The sequence below is a fragment of the Vulpes vulpes genome, chromosome X (genome assembly GCF_048418805.1).
Source record: "Vulpes vulpes isolate BD-2025 chromosome X, VulVul3, whole genome shotgun sequence".
NCBI lineage: Eukaryota > Metazoa > Chordata > Mammalia > Carnivora > Canidae > Vulpes > Vulpes vulpes.
Genome location: NC_132796.1, coordinates 98,033,278 through 98,047,410, shown reverse-complemented (window position 1 = coordinate 98,047,410; position 14,133 = coordinate 98,033,278). Strand labels below are relative to the sequence as shown.

The following is a 14,133-nucleotide window of genomic DNA, read 5'->3' as shown; positions in this document are numbered from 1 at the left end:
CCCTGACACAGGTTTTTCAGTATGCAAGTGTTTTTGACTCCACAGCCAGTTGCTCAAAATGAAACATAAAGGGCAGCCAGAATACACACCCAAATGCAAAAAGGTAAAGGCAAACATAAAATAAACCACACGATACCATGAACCCCCACAAAACCAAAAAATTAAAACCCAAAACCCCTCAACTTTATATATATATATATTTTTTTAAAAAGGGAGAACAACTGTTCAAAACCAACTGGGCAGTATGGTGGGGGTGGGGAGCAGTCCTACAGAAGGGGGCCGAGAACATCCCCCTGGGAACAAAGAACAAACACAATACAAAGAAAATAACCACCAATGCTCCTGCATGGGTCAGGAGTCTCCAGAGAACAGATTGTCCCATCCTCAAACTGGCTTTTTTTTTTTTTTTTGCCTTTTTTTTTGTCTTTTTTTTCCATTTTCTTCTTTTGTTGTTGTTGTTTTAGCACCTGTACAATAAAACTGTACCATCTCCAACCAGAGCCGGCCACAGTGAGGCCCTCCTGCCTTTGGATGGTACATACTCTCTACAAGGATTGTTTGGAAAAAATAGCAATTGGTAGAAAAATAAGAACAAGAGTAGGAAAGACAATGCCACAGAGGGGGCAGGGACAGGGAAAGGGCCCAAGCTCCTCCCTCTCGCCCTCTCTCTCCCAGAACAAATCCAGCGCTGGAGGCCAAAAGGGAGGCCCACCAGGGCCACACAATCAGCCCCGGGTCCCTCGGTGGAAGTGGAGCCCAGCTGGAACCCTGCCTCCTGCCCTCGCCCAGGAAACAGCTGAGGCCTGGATCTCACATCTGGCAATCCATCCCTGAGCCCTCTGCAGATTCCACAGGAGGATGGGGGCAGGAGAAGCAGGGAGCAGAGAGGAAGGGGTTGCTGAGTCTGGCAAGGGGGAGAGGTGAGGGTCAAGGGCTGGGGGCTGAGAGGCTCAGCATCCAGAAAGGGTGAAGGCAGAAAGGGGCAGAGGGTGGCTGGAGGAGGCGGCGGGTGGGGGGAGATGTGGGAACAAACCCATATTGTGCCCTCTGAGGGGAGCAGTGAAGGAAGTGTGAGGAGGGGGGAGACCTCAGCCTTTGGGCCCATTCTTGACTCTCCCCAAATACAGTAACCCATGAACCCCTCCCCCTCACGACCCACCCCTCCCCAGAAACACTCATCTCAATATAGTAGGGCTGCTGCAAAGGGCAAGTGGTGAAACAAGAAAAAAAAATGGGGGGGGGGAGGGAAGCACCAAAGCCTCAGGATTACCCTCACCCCCCAGCCCCAGGCCAGCACCAGCCACCTTCATTAGTCATGGGTCCTGGGGGGGGAAGCCCCCCCCACCTCTCCTGCCCCCTCCCCAGTGGGGTGAAAACAAACCTGGGCATCACTTTGTCAGAGGGAAGGGGCAGCTCCAGAGCTGATCAAGAAAGACAAAGAAAGGAGGTGAAGAAAGTCCCTCAATACAACAAGTTGTCTCAAATCGTCACAGTGATACAGACTTATCAGAAACCAATGAAACAATACAAATTAAATACTAATAAAATAAATACTATGGAAGACAGAAGAACACAGGGGAATGGAGGGGGCGCTCAGAGATTTGGGCTTTGCTCATTTCTCCTCCGGACAGGCCAAGGCCACCCAGGGCCCACGTGTGGTCCTGTTCATACACCAGGAGGCCAGTCCAAGGGGCCCTGGCGCCACCTCCCAAATATCCCCAGGACCTCTTGCCCTCAGACGTGAAGTTCAACTTTCCACCCCCATCACCAACCACAACAACAAAGACGATGACAGGGAGATGAGAACTAATCATAACCGGAAAGAACAAAATCCAGTCACTAATGCTGGCATTGATAAGGCGGCTTCTTGTTGGTCCGTATTATTGCCTCATTCTGCAGTCTGGTGCTCGGTGGGGGGGAAAAACATGGGAGGTGGGGAAGGGCGAACTTGGGAGGAGAAAGAAAAGGGAGGGGCTGTGTCCCCGTCAACTGTTCCAAGGCTGGAATTCCACCTCGGACCCCAGGAGCCGAAGGAGCTCGGGCTCGTACCGCACCAGCTCCACAGTCTCAGAGGAGCCTGGAGCGGATCTGTCGTCCATGCCTCCGGGCCTCTCGGCTGGGGTCAGAAGCTGACTGGAGGCCACCTGCCGGTAGAACTCAGCCTTGGGCAAGGTGGCAATTTCAAAGTGCGGGAACCGAGCCTGAAAGATCCTGGAGGAAAGCTTCAGCCTCTTCAGGACGTCGGTAAAAAGGAACCAGTTGCAGGGCCTGGAAGAGGCAAGAGTGGGAGTTAGGGAAAAGGGTTAGGGGGAAGCAGTGGGGTGCTATAATGCCGGGGCAGGTTGCCAGTCCAGCTACTCCCCACCAAACTCAACCAAGGGTGCCTGGCATGTCGCTGAGGCAAACTCTCCCTTTCCCTACAGTGGCCGAACCATCTTTCAGCCCAGTCACGGGCCTTCAACCCCATGACTGACCTCTCCCCAAAAAGGGAAAGGGACCTTCCAGAACCTAAAAGTCAGAGGAGGCATCCCCAGGCCTTCTACCACACCCCACAACCTGGAATTCACCATCTGGGCCAGTTCTTCCCCCCAACCAACCCCTGCTACCCCCACCTGGTCTCCTTTCCTTGTTCTCACTCCTGCTTCCCCTGCCTCCCCTTGTTCTCCAAGACCTTCCCCAACAGACGGGGAGCCGTGGAGAAAGGCCTAAACTGCGGGTAATCTAAAAGGCATTTCTCTTTGGCTCTGGAATGCATTAGACAAGTTTTTTCTCCAGCGGCAGCACCGTCCTTTCTGCAGGGCCAGAGCTCACGTTACAGCCAGGCTGACTTTGCTGAGCACACCAGCCCGGTGGCGGTGGCGGCCTGGGGACAGCTGGGAGGGGTGCTGGGGAGGCCGCTTAGGGGCCATGCGCTCCCTTTGACCAAACCAGGAAGACATACTGCATCCCCATGTTAACGGTCTCCATTCCAAGGCGTTCCCTCCTCCCATTGCACTGTCCTGCTCCCAGCGTCCCCATCGGCCTCTAAACTGGTTCCCCTCTGCCAAGAGTCACTCTGCTGCACCCCCACCCACCCTCACTGGATCAATCCTCTGTTACTATTTGTTTTCTACAAAGAAAATCTGACCTTCTCACTCTCTGAACTGCTTTCGATGGATCCCCAGTACCTCCAGCAATAAAAACCAAAAACCAAGACAAAAAAACCATCTGAATTCTTTACCACGATATTATTACAAGACCTTTCTTTTTTTTTTTATTTGACAGAGAGAGAGAAAAAACAAGCACAAGCAGGGGGAGCAGCAGAGGGAGAGGGAGATGCAGGCTCCCCACCGAGCAGGGAGCCCGACGTGGGACTCAATCCCAGGACCCTGGAATCATGACCTAAGCCTAGGGCAGATGCCCCTATAAGATCTTTCAAACATGACCCCATTCAACCTCTTCAGCCCAATCTCCCCCCATAACACATACACACACACACTCATGGTCACACACTCAGTGTATCCCCCACCCCTCAAGTGCCAGCCATTTGATGGATAAGCCCTGCTATCTAAACTTTCTTAACTCGTAAGCCTTTGCTTGTCCCATGCCCTCCATCCATATTCTCAGCCCAGCACACACAGCTGGATCACCTGCGAAGCCTTTCCCCATGAAACTGGTCGCTCATCCCATCTTCCATAGTCTCATGGCACTTGGTTCACATCCCTTTTATCATACTTCTAACACAGCTCGTTTCAGAAAGAATACAAAAGCCATGTAAACTGTGGTTCTCTCCGTGGCACAGGAATGGGGGCTCAGGGTAGACTGGAACTTCTCCTATTTGCCCGATACCTTTCTGAACTGTGTGACACTTTTATAATAATAAATCAGCTTTGGAAATTTTGTCTTTTATTAGAGCTGATTGCATACTTGTCTGCATCCTCCACTAGACTGGAGGTTTTTGAAGGCTTTATTTTGGCCCTCATGTTTTGACCTGGTGTGCCTGCTGAAGACAGTTATAGAAGCGAGTGTCTTGCAAGACACATACCACTTCTACCCAGACCCACACTCCTTCTCCCTAAAATGCAACACTCTCCCCAGTGACAGTAAATGCTCTTCTCACACCATCAGGAAATGGGGTGCTCTGAGTTCAGAGAAAAGGACTACAGATACCATACATTTGGACCATCACTTTCAAACAGTGGAAAAGAAGCCCCTGAACATTAACAGTTGGTAATCAGAATTCAGCTTTGCTTTGTTGATTCCGAAGGCAGTTCTGAACTCTGCAGGGCCTCAAGGTCATCATTCTACACCCTCCCTACTTCTTTTAAGATTTTGTTTATGAGACAGCGTGCACACACACACGAGTGCACACCTACCAACACAGGAGTGAGGAGTGGGGGGAGGAGCGGGGGTGGGAGGAAGAATCCTAACCAGACTCAGGGCTGAGTGCAAAGCCCAACTGGGAGTTCAATCTCATGACCCAAAAACAAGAGTGAGGAGCTCAACCGACTGAGTCACCCAGGCGCTCCTACACCCTCCCTACTTCTTGAAGAACCTACATTTCCCATTGTGCTGCAGCTGTGGGGAAGGAAAGATTCAGAAGAGGCATGGGAGGACTTAACATCAGGAGAACCAGCTCTGCCTGTGCCATGGTCTCAACTGAAAACCTGCTTGCTGCCTGGCTTGCTGAGTGGCAAGTGGCTCTCGGTTGCCCTGTGTTCCATCCACACCTAACGCACACTACCCTGGTCCTTTTACTGCCTGGGTCCCAAGATCCTGTTTCAGAGAAGGAGGTGCTGAATACTCTGGAGGAATTAATTAACTGTGCAATACTATATCCCAGAGGCCCCGCCCTGCCCTCAGGGATCAACTGATGCCCAGAAGAATAAGGACCAAAAGCCCCTGAAACTTGAAGCCAACTAGTATCATCATATAGGCTATTTTTATTCTTATCAGGCCCTGGGGGAAGGGATGCACAGAAACTGGTGGCCAAATGGTTAGAGTTGTCAGATTGGGAGGGACTCACATGAAGGGCTCCTAACCCCTTGCCCACCCCTCTCCAACCCGTGTGTGCTTTATGTGCTTTCATTTTTTGAAAAAAAAAAAAAAAAACAGGGTCTGATATTTTAAAAATAGTTATCAAAGAAAAAGTCTCCTTAAGAGTGTTTACAAAGGTATTTAAACTATGTGAAGACAGCAAGGAGAAGAAAACACTTGATGATGGACGCCAAGAACAAGAGGACAGTCCAGCCAGCATCCTCCCAAGCAGCACTGCCATGCTCTGCCACCCAGTGAAAGCCGGCCAGAACCATGGCCCTGTAGGCTGTCTGATCCCCTTCTGGACCATCAAACACAGATTAGACCGGGTTCCATCTAATGGTGTCAAGTATAGTCTAGTCCCCGAAGCTGGGTGACACCCGTTAATAACATACACAGTAATCTGAGAGGACAGTGCTGGTGCCATCACCTCACCAACATGAAGGCTATGAGAAAGCAGCCTGTGGATTACTTAAGGACCCCAGCAGCCCCTTAGCTATGGCAACCATATGTTGTGGCTTTTCCAAGAATCTCAATTTCAAATATTCTGTCTGGCTGTTCCCAGAAACCACAAAAATGTTCCAGAGATTCTAATAGTTCATCAGCCCAAATATCTCCCATATCATCTCTTACACCCAGGAACAACAGCAGGATCCTTCAGAGAGCGAATCTAGATTTAGGGTTTGGGAAATACATATAGTCAGTATATCTAAAGTTTACAGCCTCTGTTCTGAACATAACTGACCAGGGTGGGAAAGCCAGGCTGGCCTTGGTCATAGAGCATCTTTCCCAAGCTCCAGCGTTTGTTCACCAGGTGGCTGCTTCCTTCTGGAGAACTCCATCCTTTCCAGGGAGGCAGGCCAGGAGTTGCCAGGATCCTGGCACTTGGTCCCTCGAGATCTCTTAGACACTTACCCGCGGGACACTGACACTTGGAGGTTGTAGCAAGGGAGAAGAGGCTTGTCTGAGAGCTCAAACATAAAATCATCCTCTTCCACATCATCTCCTTCTTGATCAGAGTTCCCAGGAGGGTTATGCAGGAGGTCACAGGCAAAGCCATCTTTTTCCTCTGTAAGGAGAGCACATAGGATATTAGGACTTCACTACATGCACAAAACTAAAAAGAAATGCTCTAACAAGAAAAGAGATGTGAAGGTGGGTGATTAGGATTTAGACGCCAAACCCACACACCCCTGGTCGGGGCCCAGTTTTGCTGATCCCACGGCTGATCCCAAGGGTGGGAGGGCACATGAAAGTTCTATCCCTAGAAGACATTATTTTGTGGCCAGAAATTCATTATCCTCCTCCACCTTTCAGTTGGAAAAAAGCCAGGTGATGTAAAGGGTGAGTTGCTCGGCTGTTGGAGATGAAGCCTGCCGATACAACCAGCAGTCAAAGGCAAGGTAGAAACACCTGCCCAGCCTGCTGGGCTCTCAGAAGCCCGGAGGGGCCCCTCAGCCAGTTCTCTTCCCCAGCCGGCATGTCTGGGTGTGGTTCAGTTCATTCCATCCCAACCTTCTCCCACTCCATCCTCCCCGGGGCTCGGGGTGGGCACCTCCCCCAATCTGCGGCCCTGGCCCAAGGGATGAGTGCTAGCTGACGGTCACAGATAAAGATTCTCCCAAGAGAGGAAAGCCTGGATCAGTGGCTAGAGCTCCGGAGACAGCAGCTGCCTCAGAAAGCGTGTGTAGTGGGGGCAGGGCAGGGAGGGCTTGAGAGTGGCCAGGTGAGGGGCTGGGGCTCTTGTAAACAACGCCAAAAGAGAGGATGATGCACACAGGAGCTTCTGGCAGTGTTAAGACAAAATAAGGGAGGAGGAGGGCACCTGGGGGACAGAGAATGAAAACAATACCCAGAGCAGAAGTGGGAGAGGGCTACTGAGGGGTGACTTTGTGGCATCAGAGTCCAGGGGGAGCATGGGCTAGGGTTTGCGTTGAAAGGGTCTGTAAGTTACCAACAGGTGGAGAAAGGCTGCCTCCACAGGGTCACTCCTGTCTTTGAGAAGAATCCAGGAAACCCAAAGCCACCCCCTATCTCTGAGCCTCTGAGCCATAGACAAGCATGGGAGGCATGGGAGGAATCTGACTCCAAGCTTACCCAACACAGAACTGCTGTAAAAGTCCCAGGACACGCCAGGGTCACCCTCTGCCCGGCCCTGAAGATCTGAGAGGTGATCTGATGAAAGAAGAGAAGGCAGTGAGACAAGGAGGGTAGGCTGCAGAAGAATCTAGAAACAAATTGTGTCCATAGAGGGCTAGGAGGATGGGAGAAGGGAAGGAAGGACCACAAGAAGGCCTGGGAGCTACCAGAGAGAGATGTTTCCTGCTATTGATTAGAGGTTGCTAAACAGCAGATAGGAGCCAAATCGAGCCCACTGACCACCTGGGGTGTGGCCCAGTGTTTTAAACCAAAAAAAAAAAAAAAAAAAAAAAAAAAAAAAGTTAATTAACGTCAAAGATTTTAAAATTGAGAGATTTCACTTAAAAATCCAGATTTCCAACTTTTCTTGAAAAAAAAAAATCAGAAAATCTGGCAACACTGCGTCCCACATTCCTGCATGTCAACAGTTGGCTGGAGGCAGAAGCGACATGTGCGTGCTCTGCTTCAACAGTCCCCACCCAGCCTGCTCTGCTCTCTTACATGATCAGCCTAAAGGCATTTAGGTCTGTGATCCCTACTTTCAGTGGTGTAGGGAATGGACTCTGCCAGCAGAATCTTAGACCTATCCCAAGATTTCAATTTCCCGCAGGTTACAATGTTCACATAGCCAATCAGGATCTCTCCAACTCAAAGTAAGATAAGGGAGCATAATTCCTTCTGTTTCATCTTTGAAAAACATGGGGGAGAGGGCCAAGTTTATCCTCATAAAAACCTTTTGCTTCCACTCCTAGGTATATACCCAAAAGAATTGAAAACAGGTGTTCAAACAAAAACTTATACACAAATGAATGTTCATAGCAGGTCTACTCACAATAGCCAAAAAAAAAAAAAAAAGTGGAAATGACCCAAATGTTGTTAAGCTGATGAAGGGATAAACAAAACACGGTCTAGCCATATAATGGAGTGCTGTTCAATTGTAAAAAAGAAAAAAAAAGTACTGATGTGCGCTACAACATGAACGAACCATTACACTAAATGAAAGAAGCCAGACACAAAAGGCCATATACTGTATGATTTCATGTATATCAAATGTCCAGAATAGTTAAATCTAGAGAGACAGAAAGACTGGTAGTTGGAAGGGAACAGGAAGTGACTGCCTAATAGGTGCAGGGTTTCCGTTTGGGGTGATGAATGCACTTAATGTCACTCAATTATGCACTTGAAGATGGTTAAAAATAATGCATTTTTCGCCATAAGTATTTTGCCATAAGTATTTTGCCGCAATAAACACATTTTAAACACCTTCTCTTTTGGCCTGAGGACAGACAGCAGGTTGCCCCCTCGCCCCCTCATTTCCTGGCTCAACAGCACCTAGGCCATTGTCTCACTGTGCAGCCCCACATGGGCAAGAAGCATTTTCCTGACAAATTCAACTGTGTCATCTGCGGGCACATGGCCTGGTGTTTGCCAATATGCCACCTCGCACGGCTGGCAAGCTGATTGAGCTCTGTGTGGTTGCTACGTGCCCTCAAGTGACACCTGGGAGAAAGGACAGGCAAGAGTCCAAAGTGTACAGGTGATGTGAGGGTGCCCTCGGGAAGCCAAACCCCAGCAGGAATGTGGCGGCTGCTCCTCAAGGCACAAAGCTAGTTTCCCCCGTTGAAAGGCGCCGCTGCACTATATCCTCTCCTTTTGGGTCACACATGCTATCAGCAAAAATGCCTATTGGCTGTTGTGAGCTACTGAAAGAAGTAACTTTTTAGCAACCTTCTAGGAGATGAAGGGTTTCTTCTTGTAGGAAAAAGCTGCCAGAGAGAGCTTTCAAAATAATGGCTGAGCAGCTACAGTGGAAAACCTTTAGTCACGTACAAGAGATCTTTTTTATGTACTCTGCAAAAAAAAACTCTGGAGGTCATGACTGCCAGTTTATGTGCTTTTCTGTACCCCATGTCCCTTGGGAGTTGGAAGGGGTTTCTTCCAAAAGCATCAGTTAGGCAGATGCCCATTCTGTGCCTGGCCTTGTGCTAGGTGTCCTGGGAGACAGTGGCACAAGATCGTAAGTTGCCAAGATGCACAGACCATGCCCGTCTTGTTCATCATGATCTCCCCATGGCCTAAACCCGGGTGCCTGGCACGTAGTAGGAGTGTAATAACTACACAGGGAAAAGAGGGAGGGAGGGATGACTACAAGGTGACACCAAAAAGTAATATACTTGCTTAAGCAGCACAGGCCAGAACACGTGGTCCTGATGACTGCTGACCCCACCCCCAACTGCTGGGAGGCCACACGACAACTCCATCACAGCAACCCTAGCTCACCACATTCCTGGGGTTCCTCTCTAGGGCCTGCCTTCGGAGCACCCCTGCCCGCCCCCCCCCCCAGCACATGCCTTAATGCTCCTGCCAGTGAATCTTCGTCATCTGCAGGTGGATCTGCCTTCTGGAAACAGCCCAACGTGAGTGGGCAGGAGCAGAGATGCAGACACAGAAGCAGGCCCACGAGCCACACACAAGAAACTTGACTCGCCCTCCCACAATGTTCAGTCCTTTACTCTTTTCCCCTTCTTCAATACAGGCCCTCAGCCCGGCAGCCCCGCCCCCTGGGTATTTATCCAAAAGAATGGAAAACAGGCACTCACACCACTTCCTGACAGACTGTGTTCCCAGCAGCACTAGTCGCAATAGCTGAAAGGCAGATACAACCCAAATGTCCACCAGCTGATGAATGGATACAGAGAATGTGGCAGAGCCGGACGACGGCATACTATTCAGCTATCAGAAGGCAGGAAGTACTGAGACGTGCCACCACGTGGATGGACCTTGAAAACGTGACTCTACGTGGAAGAGGTCAGAGGCGCAAAGCCCCATGGTGTGCGATTCCCTTGTGTGCCATGTCCAGAGGGGAAAAATTCACAGATAGGAAGTAGATGGGTGGTTGTTGGGGGGCTGGAGGGAATGGAGAGCAACTGCTCATGGGCTGTGGTTTTGTTTTGGGGCTGATGAAAAGGTTTTGGAACCAGAGAGTGGCAGTGGCTGTAGGATGTTGTGAAGGCACTAAATGCCACTCAATTGCTCCCTTAAGTGGCTGATTTTACGTTCTGTGAATTTCACCTCGACAAAAGAAAATGTTTAAGTACTCACTGTGGAGTGGCCCCCTAGTCATCAGGGATTCTCTCTTCCTCACAGTCCCACCATACCACTCCTTGTGTCACCAAGCAAGTCACCAGCCCAAGGGACATGAAAGGAGGCCAAAACCAAAAACAATTGGTCTTCGACATGGGGTCACATGGCAGAGGTCTCCGGCAGGAAAAACAGAACTTGTAATGCAGTGACCCCAAGGGGTATCCTACTAACCCTTTCGTTGGTGAAAGGAAAAGCAGTCCCGATACTTCCTTGGAGGCCTCAAATTAAACGGCGGCAACTTCCCTCAGCCCCCACATTCTCTGACAGAAGAGAGACACAAATCTGTTTTCCCTTGACTAGTTTGGATATTATTCATTTCTTCAAAGGGTCAAAGGCAAATCAATCACATGCCTGCCTGTAATTTGGCTTAAGGAGGAGGTCTTCCAAAGACCTCCCCAAGAGTCTGATGGCTTGGTGCTTCCAGCCTGAGGACAAGAGAGAAAGGGTCCACTGCCTGACCTCCGGTACCCAGTGCTGTACCCAAAACCCAGCTTCACTAACCACACAGATGAATGAATAGATGAGGGGTGTCACCACACCGTTCCTGGTCTCAGGAGAAATGGGCCTCACTTTAAGCCAACTCAATACAGAAAAACCCACACTTACGACCCAGATGAATTGCCAGCATCTTCTGCTTTGCAAAAGGATTCACTACAGGATACTTGTAAATAGTGACATTCCTTTGTGTATTTAAAAGAGGATTCGATTCCCAGACTTTTCCAAAACAGCGGCCTCGCACAAAAGAGAGGGGAGCTCTACAGCAGGAGCAACACAGAGGCTCTTGCTCAGCTTTTCCATCTGCAGAAAATGGAGCCCTTCGCACCCTACAGGGATTTGCCTTCATCTTCTGCCCAGTGGGATCTCCACCAGGGGAGGAAGAAGACAATTAATCTACAGAGAGTCTGGTCAGGCAAATGCTTGGGGATGGAAAGCAAAAATATTTTTAAATACCTCAGCCAGACAGGCAAGTTTAAAAAAAATAAATCCAGAAGTCCACCCAAATGCATCCAGGTTTAGGAGTTAGTGAGGTGGGGCAGTGAGGGAAACGCCTCCCAAACTTCCAACCCCATGGTGCCTCCTACAGCCACTATGCGGCCCTATCCTGTGGTTCTGTGAGATTTGGTGTGTGTGGGGGGGGGGGGGGGGGGCTACCAGGATTCAAAAAGAGAAGAAAATACTCCGTTCAAGGAATTAAGCTCCTAATGATGTGTATATGATATTGTGAATACTAAGTGCCACTGAACCATTCACTTTCAAATGGTTATACTAGGTGGATTTCACCTCAATTAAAAAAACCTGAGTATTGTCTTCTCATTCCCCCAAAACAGACTTTGGGCCCCAAGTGCCCTCTTGCAGGAGCCAGCTGACTCCTGCCAGTGACTGTCTCCCTGGGGTGTGGAGCCAAGGCCCCAGCCTGGCTTGCTAGCACTTTCCCAAACAGCCAGCCAGAGGTCTGCCTTTGACCAGCACTTGATATTTACATGGTCGAGAGGTGGCCCTGTTCTAACACTCCTTTCATTTCCTGGCCCCCACTAGGAGGCTATAGCTCAGTGCCTATGAAGTCGAGAAGCAATGTTAAGATTTGAATGAAGGTGTTTGGCCTGGACAGGCTACCAAGTGCCAGAATTAAGAAAAGTCTTCTCTTGGGGCACCTGGCTGGCTCTGTTGGTAGAGCATGCAACTCTTGATCCTGGAGTTGTGAGTTCGAATCCTACATTGGTTACAGAGATTACTTAAAAATAAAATCTTAAAAAAAAGAAAAAAGTCTTTTCTTAACTCTGCAACGTGGGCTGGCATTCGGGTTAGCTTAAAGAGGCATCAAAAGGCTGGCTAGTAGTTGGAATTAACTAACAGAAATGAGAATAGGGAAAAACGTGTTTCTAAATTTTTAACTACTGAAAATGGTTTCAACATTTGAATTCCTTTGGGATTTTGGAGAACGGGTCAGGGAAGAAAAGAGTTTGTCCGCTTACTAATGTGTTCAGAGATGGCTCTGTTTGGATCCAGAGCAGCCCAAGACCCCCAGGACGACAGTTTCTAGCCCCAAGAGAGGCCCCTGGATGAAATCTGTTGATCAGAGACAGAGCTTCATGCAGTGCTTTTATCATGTAGAGAAGTCCTAGGTGTTCATCAGTGCCAGCTTCTCCTGGGAATCAAGTTGAATGTAAATGTGTGTGTGTGTGTGTGTGTGTGTGTGTGTGTGTAAAACAGTCTGTGTGGCACATGGTATGTGAGAAAAGGCCACAAAGTGTGGCTTGCCTTGAGCCTGCGCTCCCATGATGGTGCACCCACAGTAAACAAAGTCATCACTAGCCCAGGACAAATGACAGAATGAGCATCCCCAAACTGCTCTGCCCTTCACAGACAGGGGCCTCGGACCTCAGAGCTGGGAGGAGGAAAAAGGCAGTCCTGCCCCTAAGCAGGGACTGGGTCCCAAAGGGAGGCCTGAGGCTGTAGACAGTGACTATAGGGTTTAGTCAGGTTGACTGGAGACTAGATGAAGGCTGGCTGAGCAGGAGTCAAGGCTTCCCTCCACAGCCTCCCATCACTTTCCCTCAGTTTTTATTAGTATCAAGGTGGTGCTTCTCACCTAGTCCTCCTTCCATGGGACCTTTAGTTCACATTCCTTTGTTTCTCCCTCCATCATCAGCTATCTAGTTAATCTTTGTTCAGTAAATAAATTATCCCCTGGTTGGGAGCCCTGAATTGGATCTTCGGGGAGGTGGGAATCCAGGACTAATGAGGGCCACAGCCTAGGTTGGAGTGAGTGGCCTTGGGCAAACCCTTGGTCCTATGGGCTCCCGGTCTAAGAGGGGTTCCCCCACAAACACGGGACCCTCCACACAGGGTCAATGAGACAACAGCCAGCTGCTTCATCTGTCCAGCACTCTGGCAGTCTGAAGAAGAAACTGCTAGAGCAAGGGCCGAGTTGTGATGTCACTAAGGAGGGGGGGTTCCTTTATCAGATCAAGTCTGAGGAGAATCCCAGTGAGCATGCCCATACTAGACGTCCGTCCTGCCCTCTGCCCTGCTGCCCGGCTCAGTAGAGCTATCTAACTGTAGACAAACAGTGGCTCTCCACTAATGAGAAGATAAATGCATGTTGGCTTGTGGCCCTTGCCATAGGCCTAAATATAAGGTACTTTTCTAGAGAGGCCAGGTGAGGGAGGAAGAAAAAGGAACGGGGGTGCAGAGCGAACATCAGTGACCATAGGTAGGGGCTGTGAGAAATTGAGCATCAAGGGGCACCTGGGAGGCTCAGGGGGTTAAGCATCTGCCTTTAGCTTGCGTCATGATCCTGGGGTCCTGAGATCAAGCCCCTGGAGTCAGGCTCCCTGCTCAGTGGGGAGCCTGCTTCTCCCTCTCCCTCTGCCCCTCCCCGCTGTTCATGCTTATTCTCTTTCTCTCAAATCAAATCTTTGATTTTATTTATTTATTCATGAGACACACACACACACACACACACACACAGAGAGAGAAGCAGAGACACAGGCAGAGGGAGAAGCAGGCTCCATGCAGGGAGCCCGACGTGGGACTCGATCCCGAGTCTCCAGGACCACACCCTGGGCCGAAGGTGGCATTAAACCGCTGAGCCACCTGGGCTGCTCTAAACAAATAAAATCTTAAAAAAAATAAAATAAACGCATCAGGATGGGTCCCAAGGGTTCCACTCTGATCACCAACAAGGAGAAAGTACAAAGACAAAGGTAAATGCTAAGTGTCATTTCTTTGTAGCTAACATCCCACTCAGAACTGGGGTCAACACATTTTGCCCCCAGCTCAATCTATCAGTGGGGCTGCACCTACCCCACATATCTCGCTGGGAAACAGGTC

General features: G+C 49.7%; 1 protein-coding gene across 19 annotated transcripts in view; it reads right to left on the bottom strand.

Annotated features, from left to right (window-relative positions):
* Positions 1-14,133, bottom strand: part of BCORL1 (BCL6 corepressor like 1) — a 64,459-nt gene continuing 50,326 nt past the window's right edge. For 10 of the 19 annotated variants that reach the window (XM_072744104.1, XM_072744107.1, XM_072744108.1 and 7 more), the window contains 3 exons: positions 7,114-7,191; positions 5,932-6,085; positions 1,844-2,268 (listed from right to left, as the gene is read on the bottom strand). In XM_072744104.1, coding sequence (XP_072600205.1) covers positions 1,986-2,268; positions 5,932-6,085; positions 7,114-7,191 — 515 coding nt within the window. In that variant the 3' untranslated portion in view covers positions 1,844-1,985. Of the gene's footprint in view, positions 2,269-5,931; positions 6,086-7,113; positions 7,192-14,133 lie in introns of all 19 variants that reach the window. The other 9 variants (XM_072744114.1, XM_072744118.1, XM_072744115.1 and 6 more) reach the window with 1 other exon arrangement.